This window comes from Salvia splendens, chromosome 17 (genome assembly GCF_004379255.2).
Source record: "Salvia splendens isolate huo1 chromosome 17, SspV2, whole genome shotgun sequence".
Classification (NCBI taxonomy): Eukaryota; Viridiplantae; Streptophyta; class Magnoliopsida; order Lamiales; family Lamiaceae; genus Salvia; species Salvia splendens.
The window spans coordinates 23,676,078-23,691,264 of record NC_056048.1 but is presented as its reverse complement, the minus strand read 5'-3'; the positions used below and the strand labels follow the sequence as shown (position 1 = coordinate 23,691,264).

The following is a 15,187-nucleotide window of genomic DNA, read 5'->3' as shown; positions in this document are numbered from 1 at the left end:
CTATATAAACCTTGTACCTATGTAAATCAAAGTAGTGAACAATATAAACTTTTTCTCGATTTCGATCTCTTTTATCATGGTATCAGAGCGGGTCGCCGACTGTGGGTCATATTTAACTGACCCAGCAGTATATCTGGGCTGAAACCGAAAAAAATGACTGACCCAGCAGTATAACTAGGATGAAAATTTGGGCCAATGGTCCAACCGATCGAAAAAAAATTAGGCCGATTGTCCAATCGTTCATAAAAAAGTCCAACCCCTCCAAGATTCACCTTGAAGGGTTTGAGGGAGAGTGTTGGCAATTGAAACACAAAAATGAATATAATAATATCTCACATCAGTGTACACAAAGAGCTTAATCCACTATATAAGTCTCATGGGTCTCTCCTCTTATCACCAATTGGTTTTAGGATGGAACCCATGGATTTCTATCAATATTTGGTGCATGAAATTGAATTTTATTTTGTCATATTGGAATTCTAATACAAATTTGAAAGTTTGATATTTCCTTCTTTTAATTTCTTGAACATTGTTTAATACTTCATCACTTAGCGAAAGAATCTCATAATTTACCGGAAAATAAAGTAAATAAACATGTAATTATTCATATCCCCTTATTTAATGGAATACTACCATCTTCATCATGCATTGCTACAATCAGCTGGCTTAAACGACACCGTCTTCTTCACCAAATCATACCCGATCAAGTAGTCCATCTGCGCCAGATTCCCATAAATCGCAATCCCCAAACTAGTCGACTCCGCAAAGGCAAAGCACACTGAACTCTCACTCGTCTTAACAAAAGCGTTGTAAGCCTTCAACTTCACATCAGCCCCCTTAAAATGCGCAGTGATTTCCGGAATCTTGCTCTCGAACTCCTCCGTCGCAGGGTAGCACAACTTGAGCTGCCTCGCTGGATCTGCGATCTCCTTCAATCCCACCTCCCTCTTCACCGCCGTCTCCACTTCCCGGTACATTTCGCTGGGAAGGAACGTCAGCGTCGTCCCCGAATCTATGATTATGTTCCCTTCCCCCGATTGAAACACGTCGCCGCCTTCTCCGCCTTCGTCGTCGTCGGATGACAACGGAGCCAGGTTGAATCTCTTGTTGCCAACGCTCATGCCTTCCAAAGTCAGATAGTAGAAGGTATCCGGCGACTTGGCGATGATCGGAGTGGTCAAAACCCCCACGCCGGAGACCACGGCCTCGTCCCCGAAGTGCATCTTGCTCGGCTGGCTCGACCGCCCGGAGATCGGGACGAGGCAGTAGGAGAATTTCCCCTTAATCGAGGTCTGCATCTGCCGGATTAAAGACTCTTTCCCGCCGCCGAGGCCGACGATCCCCGACGCGCCGGCGCCGAATGTGCCCTGGTCGACGTGGCCGCAGCCGATGATGGTGGTGGGGATGGACTCGTTGGCGCCTAGGGTTAGGGTTTCGGTGGCGAGGTCGCCTCTGCTGTAGGATCTGTCGCCGTACTGGATGGAGTAGTTGCAGACGCCCTTAGCGCCGCTGCACGAGGTGCTGCGGACGGATTTGCACGTGGGTGAGCTGCAAGGGACCGGCTTGTAGGTGGAGGATTTGCTCGGGTCGAAGATTGGGGCCTTCTGCTTGAAGCATTTCTGGCAGGGGGCGCATTGTACCCATGTGAGGTCGCTCCCCGTGTCGGCGATGGCTAGGGTTTCGACTTGGGGGATGCCGAGGCCGAACCTCATGAGGTACTCGCCGGCGTCAGGGACAATGTCGACTGAGGCTGCTTGTGGAGAGTTGTTGCCACCGTCTCTGAGGATTAGGGTTTTGGCGCGGTTGAATGATCGTTGCACGGTGGCTTCGATGCGCTCGAAGGAGGATTGGGGTGAGGGGGATTTTAGGGAATCTCTGTGGATCAGATCAACGCTGAAACCTGCTGCTTCAGTTGCATGGAGGATCGAGACTAGGGCTAGTGCACAAGCTAGTGCTATTTTGATGAGTTTCATTGTTCCAGCCATGAATGATGTTGTTATATGTTGTTGTGCTATACTACTAATGTGTGTGTTTGAGTTTATATAGTTGAAGAGTTTTTGATGATTCATGTAATGATGTCGATGGCCAAGATACTCTCCTGGAATAATGGTTTTCTTGCATAAATGAAAGTTACTATCATTGCTTGTATTTTGTTATTGGAAATCCTCAGATAGAGTACAGCCTTAAATGCTTGATTAAAGTAAGAGATATTTCTTAAATAAGTGATGCCATGGTTTACTTCAGGATATATCACTCTAATTTTGGATTTTCTCACTACGTCCTCTATAATAGGACTAAAATGAATGAGTCTATATAGCACACCACAAAGTTTTTAAAAACTAGGGAGAATCATGCAAATGTGATTCTCATCACTTCATTAGATACACACATTTTATACTAATTACTAATAATATACAAAATGGAATCATACTCTCCACTAAATTTTTAAAATTTATTTTCATTCCCACATTTCTTAAAAATCATACAGAATCAAAAGAAAAGTTCTAATTTTAGATTGAGAATACATAATATTTTAGGTACTACTATTAGCTATTTCATCCCTTCCTAGCTAGGGTAAATATATGTATGGCGTCATATGTATTTGTTTAGTAGTAATTATATTGGCAATATTGTTATGCTAAAAATTGATACTCCCTCCGTCTCACTTAAGGAGTCCCGGTTCATCATTTTTGGATATCCCACTTTAGGAGTTCCAGTAGGAATATTCCATAAATGGCAATAGGCTTTACATTTCACCTACTTTTTTCCCGCTCACAATTTATTATAAAACTAATATATAAAAGTATGACTTACATTCAACAATCTTTTTTCACCAACTTTCGTTCATATTTCTTAAAACTCGTGTCGAACTAAAATGAGACTTCTAAAGTGGGACGGATGAAATACTATTTAGGTCATTTTAATCACACAATTGGTCCCATCTCATTTTGAAAATTTTCTCATCTTTGTCCAAATTATCAATGTAATTAACTTCATGTTGAAGAATAGTCAGCCACTCAACCTTACACTTCACATATGTTTCTCAGTTAATCTATTTTATTCTCAAGGAATGCATGTGGTATAAAATGGCCAAATAAAACTTAAAAGAATAAAATTGTTTCAGTATTAAGAGAACATATTTTGTTTCCTGTTAGTCAAATCATATAATACGGGACAAAAGTTAAAATTTGATAAGATCAGCTTTTCTTTTAGATCCTGACCGTCCAATCAAGATCTCAGTTTCGCGAGGGAAAGTTTGATGAGAAGCAGTTGCAGAATCATTTAAATCTCTCCGCCAATTCATTCATTCTCAGTCACAAGTCACAACCACATTACTCTCCATTTCGCAACCAAGAAAACTCGATCACAAACAGCCATGGATTCTTTCCACTGCATCAAGCTCTTCACTTTCTCTCTGCTCCTTTCTTGGAGCTGTGCCGCCGTCCCCCATCGGCCGCCCTCCGCAATCCTCGCCGCGGACACCCTCCGCATCAGAGGCTACTCCATCTTCGCATCCCTTCTCGTCTCCATCTCCTCCACCGCCAACTTCTCCGGAACCCTCCTCGCCCCACCCGACTTCTCCTTCTCCTTCGCCTCCACCCGCATCCTCAACAACCACCGCCCTCCGCCGCGCCCCTCCATCCCCGTCCTCCTCTACCACACCCTCCGCCCTCCCCCCGCCACCTGGCCCGCCATCTCCTCCCGCGACGACGGCGACGAGCTCCGCACCTTCTACAATAACAACTGCCTCCACCTCTTCAAGAGCCCCCGCGCTGGCCAGGTCTCCATCTCCTCCTCCCCCTTCACCAACCCCATCACCACCGTCAAGATCCGCCAGCCCGACCTCTACGTCGACGAGAACCTCATCGTCCACGGCATCGACGGCGTCCTCAACCCCGCCTTCGCCACCAGATGCTCCCTCGCCCACCGCTTCCCCACCTCCGACACCGCGCCGCTCCAACTGAACCAGATGTTTCTTGGGCGCGCGATGAGGGCTCTGCGGCGGAAGGGCTACAACGTGGTGGCCTCCGCCATGCGCGTGCGGAGATCGGTTCTGCTGCCGCTCACGTCGGTGACTGTTCTTGCAGTTTCCGACGTGCACTTGTTCATGACGCCGGAGAGTTTCCGGTACAATTTCCGCCACCACGTCATCCCCACGCGCCAGCTCTTGGCCGATCTTGCGAGGATGTCGGCGGTCGGAGTCGAGTTCTACACTCTGTTCCCGAACAAGACGGTCCACGTCGTCTCCAACGGCGGCGCCGTCACTGTGGACGGCGTTCCAGTGGGAAGGAGGGAGGTTTATCGTAACCGCTGGATGGTTGTTGTTTCCGTTTTGTCGTCGTTAGACGACGTCGCTGATTCTCAACCGGCTCCACCACCCGCCGCCGCCGATTCGGCTCCTTCTCCGCCTCCAATTCCCGCCGATTTCATCAACAGCGATTTTCCGAGGGCTCCGTCTCCGGCCCCAATTTCTAGGGTTTCTGCTCCGTTCCCGGCCCCAATTTCTAGGGTTTCTGGTAACGGCCAATCCCCGAGATATCTTTCTCCGGCTCAATTTCATGGGGTTTCTGATAACGACGAATCACCTGGAGTTCCTTCCCCGGCTCCGATTCATGGGGGAAGAGTTCCTTCACCGTCGCCGGCGGAATACGAAAGTCCGGTAGTTGCTCCGGAGGCCTCCGACGGTCCAACCGATTCCGATTGGGTCGGGCTTCCATCTCCCGCGGCGGAGGTCGAAGAAGATGGTGATGATGCTCCGAGCACAAGTCCATCGCCGGCTCCAGAAATCGAGGGTGCGGAAGAGCCAGTGAGATCACCGGTGCCGTCTCCGGCAACAGATGACTATAATGCTGTAAACTGCGATTTAAACAGCGTGATATCTAACGGCGTTGAAGGAGGGGATCTGTTATGTCCGGAGAGACCCGAGAGGCAATTGCTGGAGACGGGCGGAGATGACGTGGAGGGCTACCAGCCGTTTGATGCTGAAGATTTGCCCCATCTCTACCCCTGATTCTTTCCACATGGAGTCTTTTTCTCTTTTCAATTTTTTTGTTGGATATTAATGAGCAACATATTGAATTTCTGAACATATTGTTACCATCGGATTTAGATTTTTTTTACCATTACTGCTTTTTATTTTTCATTTCAATTTACCATTTTATGTTCCATTTTTAGTTGATGAATGTTATTTTGGTAATGGGAGCCTTAATTCATTCACAATCGATGCAGTTTGAAATCTGTAATGACGTTTTAACGTGCAATAATAATCAATAGATGTTGTCAAATGCTCAATCAAGGCCATGTTGTAAAATATTGGATGCTTAATAATTATTAATATTATTCTTATTATAACATTATAATATGTAATCCATTGTAATTTTAGAAACTGAAAAATTAAAATTATAGGAGTAGTGTTATGGGAGAGGTATGTATGAGCTATTAAAAGAGTTGTGATATGGCGCCAAAATTGAAGTGCAATAACTACATCACCATCTATTTTCAATAACTATAAAAAATTGATTCTCACTCCCTCCATCCCATAAAAAATGTCACACTTGTGGAACGCCATGAGATTTTAGGAGGTTTTGTTTTGTGTGTTAAATGAAGAGAGAAAATATAACTTTTATATTCATGTGAGAGAGAACTTTTTCTAAAAATGGAAATGTGACATCTTTTGTGGGACAAACTAAAAAGGAAAGTGAGACATTTATTATGGGACGGGGGGAGTATATAAAATAAATTACTTATAGATATGTCATATAGCTTAATGTAGATGGTTGATTACTCTAATCTCAATGTTATTATCAAATCCCAAAGGCCAAAATGTACTTATTAAATAAGGCTAAAACAGGACACTTGAGGGGGAAAAAAAAGAACAAGATGGATGGTAATAAGTTGGGTTTCCTGTCAACAAGAAGCTTGGAATTGAAGGGTAAACTCAATTCTGGAAGCTCAACTTGTCTCAAGGGGCAGACCTCAAAATTCAGTCATATACTAAGTCTCACTAAATACTCCACAAAAATATTTTTTGTAACTAAATGTAGATTGGACTAGAGCTGTCACCAAATCCATAAATTCGAGAATTGGTCAGAGCTGTCACCAAATCAGCAGACTTTTACCAGCCATGAAAATATTTAGTATCCAAGAAAAAAAAATGTTTGACAAGTCTACTACACATAGCAACATACTCTGCCTTTACATCACTGACTTAGTAATTAAACGCGGATTTAATTATATTCCAATTTCTTGCTAACAAATTTGCATGATCAATAAGTGTTTATATAAGTTTTTCGCTTCAACACTCTTCACATATGCTTTACCAATGCAGATTTCAAAATGGTCTTTGCATCTGTTGATGATCATGATCATGATCATGATCATTTGTGTTGATCAATCAGACGGTTATAATGCAACTGCCGCAAAGGCTGATGTGGGAATCATTCTTGATCTTAACCAAACTGTTGGAAAAATCTTGAAGACATGCATTTCTATGGCGATTGATGATTTCTACTCAAAACAAAGTTTTAATACTATGATTGTGCCTCATTTCAGAGATGCCAGCAATAGCTCTGCAGCTGCAGCTTCAGCTGGTAATGCTAATGCTACTTTTTTTCTTTTTCTTCTTGATTTTTCTTTTTAAGCCAATTCTTGACTATAAGATGTTTTGTTGCAGCCATTGATCTGTTGAAGAATACTCAAGTGATGGCGATATTCGGGCCACAAAGATCGATCCAAGCAGATTTTGTGATAGACATTGGTGATCTAGTGAGAGTTCCAATCATATCTCAATCAACGAGCCCGTTGCTGTCGCCTACAGAGTCACCGCACTTTGTTAGGGCATCATGGTGCTCTTCTTCGCAGGCCAAAGCGATTGCTGCAATTGTGAAGAATTTTGGTTGGAGGGAGGTTGTTGTCGTGTACGAGGATACGACTTATGGGAGTGGCCTGATGCCATTCTTGTCTGAGGGTCTGATGCAGATCAATGCTTTGGTTTCATACCAAAGCATCGTGTCTCCTTCAGCAGAAGATGATCGAATTCTTCAAGAATTGTACAAGATGAAGACTATGCAGACGAGGGTGTTCGTGGTGCACATGCTCCCATATCTTGCAACGCGTTTCTTTAAGATGGCGAAGGAGGCTGAGATGATGAGAGAGGGGTATGCATGGATCATTGCTGATGTTTTGACTAGTTTGTTGCATTATGTGGATTCAGAGACTATTGAGGCGATGCAAGGCGTGTTAGGAGTGAAGGCATATGTTCCAAGATCCGAGGAGGTTAGGAGGTTTTCGAAGAGATGGAGGAAGAGGTTTGATAGGGAGAATCCAGAGATGGAGAGGACAGAACTTGATGTTGTTGGATTGTGGGCTTATGACACTGTGACAGTATTGGCTGAGGCAGTCGAGCACGTGGGAGTGGCATCCCCACGGTTCTCGAAGCCGGTCGAGGGTTGGAATTTGACAGATTTGGAAGCAATAGGGACTTCAAACAGTGATCCCTCTTTTATCCATTTGATCAGAAACTGTAAGTTTAAAGGGCTGAGTGGCGATTTCAATATAAGCAATGGGCAATTGCAGCCGTCTGCGTTTGAGATAGTGAGTGTGTATGGCAGAGGAGAATGCACTGTTGGATTTTGGTCAGAGAGAAATGGGATTTCAAAGGAGCTGAAGTGTGATGATGAAGTTCAAGAAAAGGGGAATCTTGGAGGAATCTTGTGGCCGGGGGCCACGAGCACCGTGCCTAAAGGCTGGGAGATTCCGACAAGCGGGAAGAAGTTGAGAGTTGGAGTTCCTGTCAAAAAGGGCTTCACTGAATTTATCAAAGTTGAGAGGAATCAAGAAAATAAAGCCGTTAAAGCAACTGGTTTCTGCATTGATGTTTTTGAGGAAGTCATGAAATCAATGCCTTATGCTGTTCAATTTGAGTATATCCCTTTTGAAACCATTGATGGACAGAGTGGTGGGAATTATAATGATCTTGTTTATCAAATATTTGCTGAGGTAAATGTAAATCCCATAAAATTTTGATTCTTTTGGCAATTTTCTTGCATTGTGAGTACTACTGACTCTCTTACTTATGTTATGACAGGAATATGATGCAGTTGTTGGAGATGTCACCATTGTAGCTAACAGATCAAACTTCGTCGATTTCACCTTCCCTTACACAGAATCTGGTGTTGCAATAGTTGTCCCAATTAAGGATCAAGATAGGAAGAAGAATGCTTGGATATTCATGAAGCCTCTCACAACCAGCCTTTGGCTAACCATAGGCGCATTCTTCGTCTTCACTGGATTCGTCATTTGGGTTCTTGAGCATCGCGTTAACAAACATTTCCAAGGCCAAGTAATGCAACAAGTTGGGATGATCTTCTGGTTCTCTTTCTCAACACTTGTTTTTGCACATAGTAAGTCCAAAAACATATAGTATTGCTTTTTCAGCCCTTTTTTCCTTTGTTTTAACTAGTTTGGTTTTATCGTGGCAGGGGAGAGAGTGAAGAGCAACTTGACAAGATTTGTGTTGATTGTGTGGGTGTTTGTGGTGCTGGTTCTAACGTCGAGCTACACTGCAAACTTGACCTCCATGCTAACACTGCAGCAGCTGCAGCCGAAGGTGAACGAAGTGAATGATCTTGTCAAGAATGGTGAATATGTTGGCTATCAAGAGGGCTCCTTTGTGAGTGGATTCTTGATGGATAGTATGAAATTTGACAGCTCCAAGTTCAGGATATACAGCTCGTTGGAGGACTATGACGACGCCCTCTCCAAAGGCAGCAGAGACGGAGAAGTAGGCGCAGTTGTTGATGAGCTTCCTTACATTAGGCTCTTTCTTTCAAAATATTGCCATAAGTATACTATGATATGGCCAACTTATAGGACTTCTGGCTTTGGATTTGTAAGTTAGTGTTCCCTCTCTGTCTCGCTTATTCCGTCTCTCTCTCCATCAAAATTTTAGCTCATTGACAATGCAGGCATTTCCAAAGGGCTCACCACTACTCCCTGATGTTTCAAGACAAATCTTGAAACTGAAAGAGGATGATAAGATGTTGGTTATCACAAGAAAGTGGCTCGGAGAGGAGGAAGGGTGTAACAGTTCCGATGGGGCTGTGATCGCCTCTGAGAGCCTCACTCTGGACAGCTTTAGGGGGCTTTTCCTCATTGCAGGGCTATCATCATCATCTGCTCTAGTTGTATACTTGTGTGTGTTCATGTATGATAATAGGTGTATTTTGACATCCACTTGTTCATTCAAGAAAAAGATATGTGATCTTGGTAGGGTGTTTTGTAAAGAGAAAGGCCGCGATTTGCTGTCAACCGCAGCAGATAGCCGGGGCCGTGGGGAGAGAGGAGTTGCTCAGAGTCAAGAAGGGATGTTTTCACAAGATGATGGGTTCTCAACAACTGAACCAGCAACTCCTATGCATGATAATCACATTGAGCTAGTTCAAATAGATCAACATTCTTTGTTTTAGATAGCAATGACATTGATAGTATGTGGATTGTGGAGTTATATAGTTTTGTGAAATGATACATTCATAGAATTTGGACGGTAGAGTCATAGTTTGTGAAATAGCATTACTCTTGAGTTAGCAATGGAACTGAACAACGGAAAGAATTATAAATAGAGGCAATACTAAAACATAAATCAACAAATATTTAGTTGTGGTGTTACTAAACTGAAGTGTGACAACACCTTAGTTCAACATTTTATTACAAATTACAAATAAAAATTCCCTTCATAGCATGTTTAGAGACTGACCCATGTGCGGCCCATATATAACCTCATGGGCCATGTACATTCCCAAAAATAAAAGCCCATTATGGACTCACACATTTTTTACTACTATTAATCACTTATTTCGCATTAAGTCCATTCTCTATATTTCAAAATAAAATATAAGTAGTATACATTAATTTTTCAAAATCATGAATACATGTAAATTATATTATATTAATATTAATTCTCTATACATATGTAAATGCTTGAAAAGTTTAATTGTGAAAGTTAACCGCTTTTCCAACGGTCACTAACCGCTTGTGCCTCTCCCGCTTATTGTAATCTCACAGACGCCTCTTTTCACTTTTTTTACTCAATTCTTCTCTCCTCTTTCCCCCAAATCTGAGGAAGAAGCCAACCACACCGCCGTCAACGCCAACGCCACGAGGCGTTGCCGCCTCCACCGGCGCCGCCACTCTTCCTGAAATGGCAGACTCAACCGTCGTCTTCCCTTTCCAACCCCAAGACCAAAATGACTTCAACTTGGACGATGACGATCTCTTGGACACAGAGGATCTGTTTTCGGATCCCGTAATTTGGCAAGTTTGCAACGATATAACCGGAAACTTACCGCCACTCAACCCTGCCTTCCTCCAACCATTAGCTCAGTATAACTGCGCTTGCTGTCAAATCCTTCGAGAGATTACTCACACCAATGGTGATTTCAATCATTTTCTTTCTCAATTCACTTCTTCCCATTTCCACCGTTTTCAACTTGTTACTTTGATTTTTTACAGGCATCAATTTGAAGCGGCTGGAGATTCATGGAGTGTTTGGGATAATCACTCACGCTCTTCTCGGAATTTATGACTGTGGCTCGTCTTTGCAGACCCAAGATTCCCAAATGTTCGAGTGAGTTTCTTGCTCGTTTAACGTGGAAAAGGCTTAATCGAAAAAAATATGATCACTCAACAAATTAGATTAACACTTATTTGATTGTTGTAGTTTTCACAAGGAGAGCACGGTGGCAGTGAAGAATTTCTTGTTGGAGTATTACGAGATTTGTAGACGAGAAGGGTACAGTCCGATGCAAGATCCTCTCTCGACCTTCTATGAAGCTCTTAGTGTTGGATTCAACCAACCAGATAACACGCCTCATTTTCTTCAATTCGCACCGGATATAACAGGTTAATTAGCATCGTTGAATTCAGATAATATACTAATCCAACATCACATCTCATTGTTGATTCTTGAGTAAATGCAGGTGATTATCAAAGTGAGCAGTTGAATGAAGCAGGAGGATCCATGAAGATCCCCCTTGCTATGCAGGTTGTTAACATGTGATATATATACTACTTTTAATGCATAATTGTTGATGAAAGTTTGATGTTTGGTGCAGAGGGAAAGGACTAGAAATCTGGGGATCAATGACTTTGTAGAATACTTTCATCTTCCGATCGAAGAAGCTGCTCGAAAATTGAATATATGCCCTACAGTCATGAAGAAGATCTGCAGAAAGAATGGTGTCTTAAGGTGGCCTTATAGAAAGGTCTTTCTCCTCTTTTTCTCTGTATGTTTGTTTATAAGTGGTGAGATCTCTCTCACATCAATGTGTTGTTGCAGATAAAAAGCGTTGAGAGAAAAATATCAAAGTCTGAGAAGGCTATAGAAGAAAGTGCAGGTGAAGAAAAAGCCAAGGCTTTAGAGGAACTACAGCAATACAAGATACAACTAAATAACATTTATGCAGAATTCACAAAGTAGCATTCTTATTTTTTGTGGGGATAAACTAGATTGTTAAACTCCCCCAAATACCTAATTCTGTAAATACATTACTCTGTATATATTTACACACTTGTAAGTTCTAAATGTATTTTCAAGTTTTTTTTTTGGTTCATTCACCTTCAAAAATTACACAAAAGCATAAAAAGGAAGAAAATTCAGAGAGAAGAGGGATGATTAATTAGCAGTAACACAGTAGAATCCACATCCAATTCAAGTTGATTCTGTACAAAATGTGGTCCAATAATCAGAGGAAACTATTTTCTTAGATTGAATAGTATCACCTTCTTCACCAAGAATGATTGCCTCTTCGGATCTTTCTACGGAAGGGTGCGCACGCCTCGATACTAAGGTCGACTGCAGCAGCGAGAGCCATGAAGATGGCGGCGTCCTCGACACACGTAACATGTCTCATTGCAAGCTGCACCCGGGGCTTGCTCGACTTCCCTTCCCCCTGCACCCTACAGCTCATGACGAACCCACCAGCCACCGGGCTCAGCCCTGCGAAGTCTCCGCTGCTCTGTGGGCTCGGTAATGGCGTTGCTGCAGAGCGAACCTGTCTGTCAGTATCTATGAAGAACTCCCCACCTTTCTCTGCATTGATCAGTATCTCCGACATGAGAAAGTCACCTCCTTCCTGCCCTTCTGAGAAGACGTGGAAGCGGAAGCAGATGCAGTCTCTGATCCCTCCCCGTTCACGCCAGGCTTCGAGTTTCCCCCACGGCTGCCAGCTCTCGGAGCTGCACGGATCAGGGCGGACGATTAGCCAGGCTCCCGGATTGGACTTCGCCACCCAGTCACCGCCCGTTGCCGGCACGAACGGGGTTGTTATGAAGGCCGCTGCAACTGCTGAGCCCGATAGGTCGTGTATCTTCACTCTCCACCCCTTGCGCTCTCGTCTCCCCGTGTCTTGGTTCGAACCATCGGCTGTATTTGACCAGAAGTTGCTTAGTGGATCTACCTGGGATGCCCTGTGAATTATTTATCAAAACAAGAAATCAAGAAACAACTATTCATTAACTCATTTGTCAAAAACAAGAAACAACCATTCATTTTTTGACAGAGTGTAGAAATCAAGCAAGCATTTTTATCTCACATTATTACCTGTCTCGAGTAAACTTGCAGCTGAAAATAGGCTGCTTGACATTGCCTTGAAGCTGAACAATTTGCGGGCTCAACTTAGTATCGTCTTCGAATTGGAAAACGTATCTAGGGTCAGGGTCCAGCTTAACCCGTAGATGAAGTTCGGCTCCTGGTTTACCAGTCTCGTGCCTGTTCTTGCCAATGCCAATCCAGCCATTGAAGAGAATAACTGACTTCCCTTCGCACCATTCGGGACCCACATTCAACTTAAAAGCTCCAATCTGTTGCCTCTTGACACCAACACCACAATGGCTCCCCTTCCTACCCGTAAACACAGCTATCTCGAGCCTCGCATTGGAAGCATAGAAACATCCAGGTGCCAAGAGTGCTTTCAAGTCGGATTCTTCGAGATAAAAGCTGGATGAGACACTGTGAGAATTAGGAGTTGCTTCAGGAGATGGCATAAAAGGGATTGGTGTTGTCTGCACAGGGAAGCCGCGGAGGCGTATCTCACATACACATGGAGAAGAGAACGAACATATACCAGAATTTTCTGCGGCTACTGCACTTCCAGGAAATCTAATCCCCAGACACCCAATAGACAACCTAATAAAAGCCTGAGGATCCATTCCTATAACTCCATTTCTTCAAAGATTCTTTCTAGCATAAGCTGTTACACCAACTACTCATAATTAGGATGATCTCAATCACAAATAAATGTTATGCAATAACCATGGAAAACTAAAACAGTCAAGAAAAAATGTGGCACTCTTATTTGAAATCAGCCTTTTCAAGCTCGAGATACATGTATCATCACGTGTTTTGTCTTACGAAAAAACACATCTTTCATGTAAAAGTTACTCGAAAAAATTGAAAAGGCCAATGCAATTCAATAAAAGTGGAACAAACTACCAATCAATAACTCATGTTTTGTAATCAAAAGTCTAAACCGGCTGCATATATAGCAAGAATTTTATATGAAAAGTAAATGGAGAAGATGAAAAGTAACCATAAACATGATTTATACTTTCTGTGATGCTACAAAAATGCAAAAAAGGCAGTTTTAGGAATGAATATAAACATCTATTTTCGCTTATTTCTTCATGGAAACTTGCTTTAGTTCACAAGTTACCACTGCCAAAGAAATGATGAAAAGGAAGAAGAAGAGCAATTTGGGGCACCTTTGTGCTAAGTGTTGTATTCTTATTCCAAGAATTGATTATGGAATGCTTAATTGCTTTTTGCCCAAAGTGATAACACAAATGAATTGGAAATTCTCAAGGCCCTCCATCTTTCCCCTTCAAACCCCCAACTAAAGCAGTTTCTTATTCTTCTTCTCTGTATATTGTAAGCAATTCTTTGCAAACCACCATCAAATTCTCAATCTTAGTAGGCTTAAAATCACAACTTTGAGCCGTAGACTTTGCTCTCATATAAACCAAAATCCAAAATAAACACACACAAAGAGATAGAGTAAAACCAAGTGATGAATAGTCAAGACTTGGAAACAATAAATTACACATGTAAAAAGCATAACTTCATAGGAAGCTAAAACTCACACAAGAAGAATCAAATTCCTTCAAAACCCATAAACACATTTCAAGAATTCATAAACATCATGCAACAACACAAAGTTCAAAACAAAAAAGAGATGATGAAAACAACCCACCTTGAAAATTGGTACTGCTTCTTCTCCTCCTTAAAAAAACCCCACTTTCACTATTTCAGGAATTCGCCCAAGAAAAAAGCTGCTAAATTCCCCACACCCACAAAATTTTCCTAATAAAGCAAGCTTCAAGATTGAGCCTTTCCACCTTTCTTCAACAAAACAAGGAGGCCCTCAAATGAGGACTCGTTTCATCGCCTTTTTCCCTCTTTTCCCTTTTGCAGATCCAAGAAAGATAATGCAGAATTATGAAAAGAGAGGATCTTTGGTCATTGATGATAGAACCAAAGCACCAACCACGCTTGCAAAGAATAATTCACATAGACTATGCACATATCACAAGAAAAATGGGTACTGTTTGTGAATGAATGCGTTGTTGGGGTTGAAGAAGTGGAGTTTATGGTGTGTGTGTGTGTCTCAACATACCGTCTGCGCGCGGTTTTAAGAAGGAAAAGAACAAATTAGCGGAGAAAGTAAAAGCATATTTATTACCTTATTAAATTTCGTCTACTTAAAACTGTCAGACCCAAATTTAGACTTCACTTCCATATTTAACTGTTTCTGTTAAACAGAGTGGTAGTAATTATTTCATACAGATTGCACAATAAATTTACTATTATTTTTCGGCTCAAATATTGGGACACGCCACTTTTTATATATAACCAACATTCTATATTTATAAAGACTAATAAATATTATAGTTGTTTCTTTTATGAAACTTGCTTTTCTTCTAGTAGTACTCTCCCCATTCCAAAATAAGCGAAACACTTTTTTTGAGCAAGAGATTTAAAGAATTGATATTTAAATAATTAAAATAGAGAGTAAAATATGAAAGAGAGAAGAGTAGAGAAATAAAGAGAAAATAAAATAAGAGTGGAAATTTTTCGCTAAAAAGGGAGATGACTCACTTATAATGGGACGTTCCAAAAATGAATATGACTTGC

The 15,187-nt window shown here is 42.1% G+C and overlaps 4 protein-coding genes across 5 annotated transcripts; 2 read left to right on the top strand and 2 right to left on the bottom strand.

Moving 5' to 3' along the window:
* Window positions 1-641: 641 nt before the first annotated feature.
* On the bottom strand, window positions 642-1,985 carry LOC121774503 (aspartic proteinase CDR1-like). Its single transcript, XM_042171366.1, has one exon. It carries the CDS (start codon window positions 1,983-1,985, stop codon window positions 642-644), a length of 1,344 nt encoding a protein of 447 aa, XP_042027300.1.
* A 4,337-nt stretch (window positions 1,986-6,322) lies between these two features.
* On the top strand, window positions 6,323-9,467 carry LOC121774501 (glutamate receptor 2.3-like). Its single transcript, XM_042171365.1, has 5 exons — window positions 6,323-6,590; window positions 6,674-7,998; window positions 8,087-8,402; window positions 8,481-8,890; window positions 8,967-9,467. Exons 1-5 carry the CDS (start codon window positions 6,323-6,325, stop codon window positions 9,465-9,467), a joined length of 2,820 nt encoding a protein of 939 aa, XP_042027299.1.
* Window positions 9,468-10,115: 648 nt separating this feature from the next.
* On the top strand, window positions 10,116-11,476 carry LOC121773399. The gene is made up of 6 exons (XM_042170250.1): window positions 10,116-10,430; window positions 10,510-10,624; window positions 10,718-10,899; window positions 10,977-11,041; window positions 11,112-11,261; window positions 11,336-11,476. The coding sequence occupies exons 1-6, from the start codon at window positions 10,199-10,201 to the stop codon at window positions 11,474-11,476; spliced, it is 885 nt and encodes a 294-aa protein (XP_042026184.1). The 5' UTR covers window positions 10,116-10,198.
* Window positions 11,477-11,651: 175 nt separating this feature from the next.
* LOC121773397 lies at window positions 11,652-14,714 on the bottom strand. 2 transcript variants are annotated; one of them, XM_042170249.1, is made up of 3 exons: window positions 14,247-14,714; window positions 12,599-13,259; window positions 11,652-12,465 (listed from the first exon to the last, which is right to left on the bottom strand). In XM_042170249.1, the coding sequence occupies exons 2-3, from the start codon at window positions 13,204-13,206 to the stop codon at window positions 11,784-11,786; spliced, it is 1,290 nt and encodes a 429-aa protein (XP_042026183.1). In that variant the 5' UTR covers window positions 13,207-13,259; window positions 14,247-14,714; the 3' UTR covers window positions 11,652-11,783. The 2 variants fall into 2 exon arrangements, with proteins under 2 accessions (XP_042026183.1, XP_042026182.1); XM_042170248.1 differs by having other exon boundaries at window positions 12,599-13,247; window positions 14,247-14,713.
* Between the last annotated feature and the right edge of the window lie 473 nt (window positions 14,715-15,187).

Coding starts and splice junctions, on each gene's coding strand:
- LOC121773397 (XM_042170249.1), bottom strand. CDS start 13,206: ATGGATCCTCAGGCTTTTATTAGGTTGTCTATTGGGTGTCTGGGGATT. Junction 12,466..12,598: donor TGCAAGTTTACTCGAGACAG/GTAATAATGTGA, acceptor AATAATTCACAG/GGCATCCCAGGTAGATCCAC.
- LOC121773399 (XM_042170250.1), top strand. CDS start 10,199: ATGGCAGACTCAACCGTCGTCTTCCCTTTCCAACCCCAAGACCAAAAT. Junction 10,625..10,717: donor CAAGATTCCCAAATGTTCGA/GTGAGTTTCTTG, acceptor TGATTGTTGTAG/TTTTCACAAGGAGAGCACGG. Junction 10,900..10,976: donor ATTCGCACCGGATATAACAG/GTTAATTAGCAT, acceptor GAGTAAATGCAG/GTGATTATCAAAGTGAGCAG.
- LOC121774501 (XM_042171365.1), top strand. CDS start 6,323: ATGCAGATTTCAAAATGGTCTTTGCATCTGTTGATGATCATGATCATG. Junction 6,591..6,673: donor TGCAGCTGCAGCTTCAGCTG/GTAATGCTAATG, acceptor GTTTTGTTGCAG/CCATTGATCTGTTGAAGAAT. Junction 8,403..8,480: donor AACACTTGTTTTTGCACATA/GTAAGTCCAAAA, acceptor TTATCGTGGCAG/GGGAGAGAGTGAAGAGCAAC.
- LOC121774503 (XM_042171366.1), bottom strand. CDS start 1,985: ATGGCTGGAACAATGAAACTCATCAAAATAGCACTAGCTTGTGCACTA.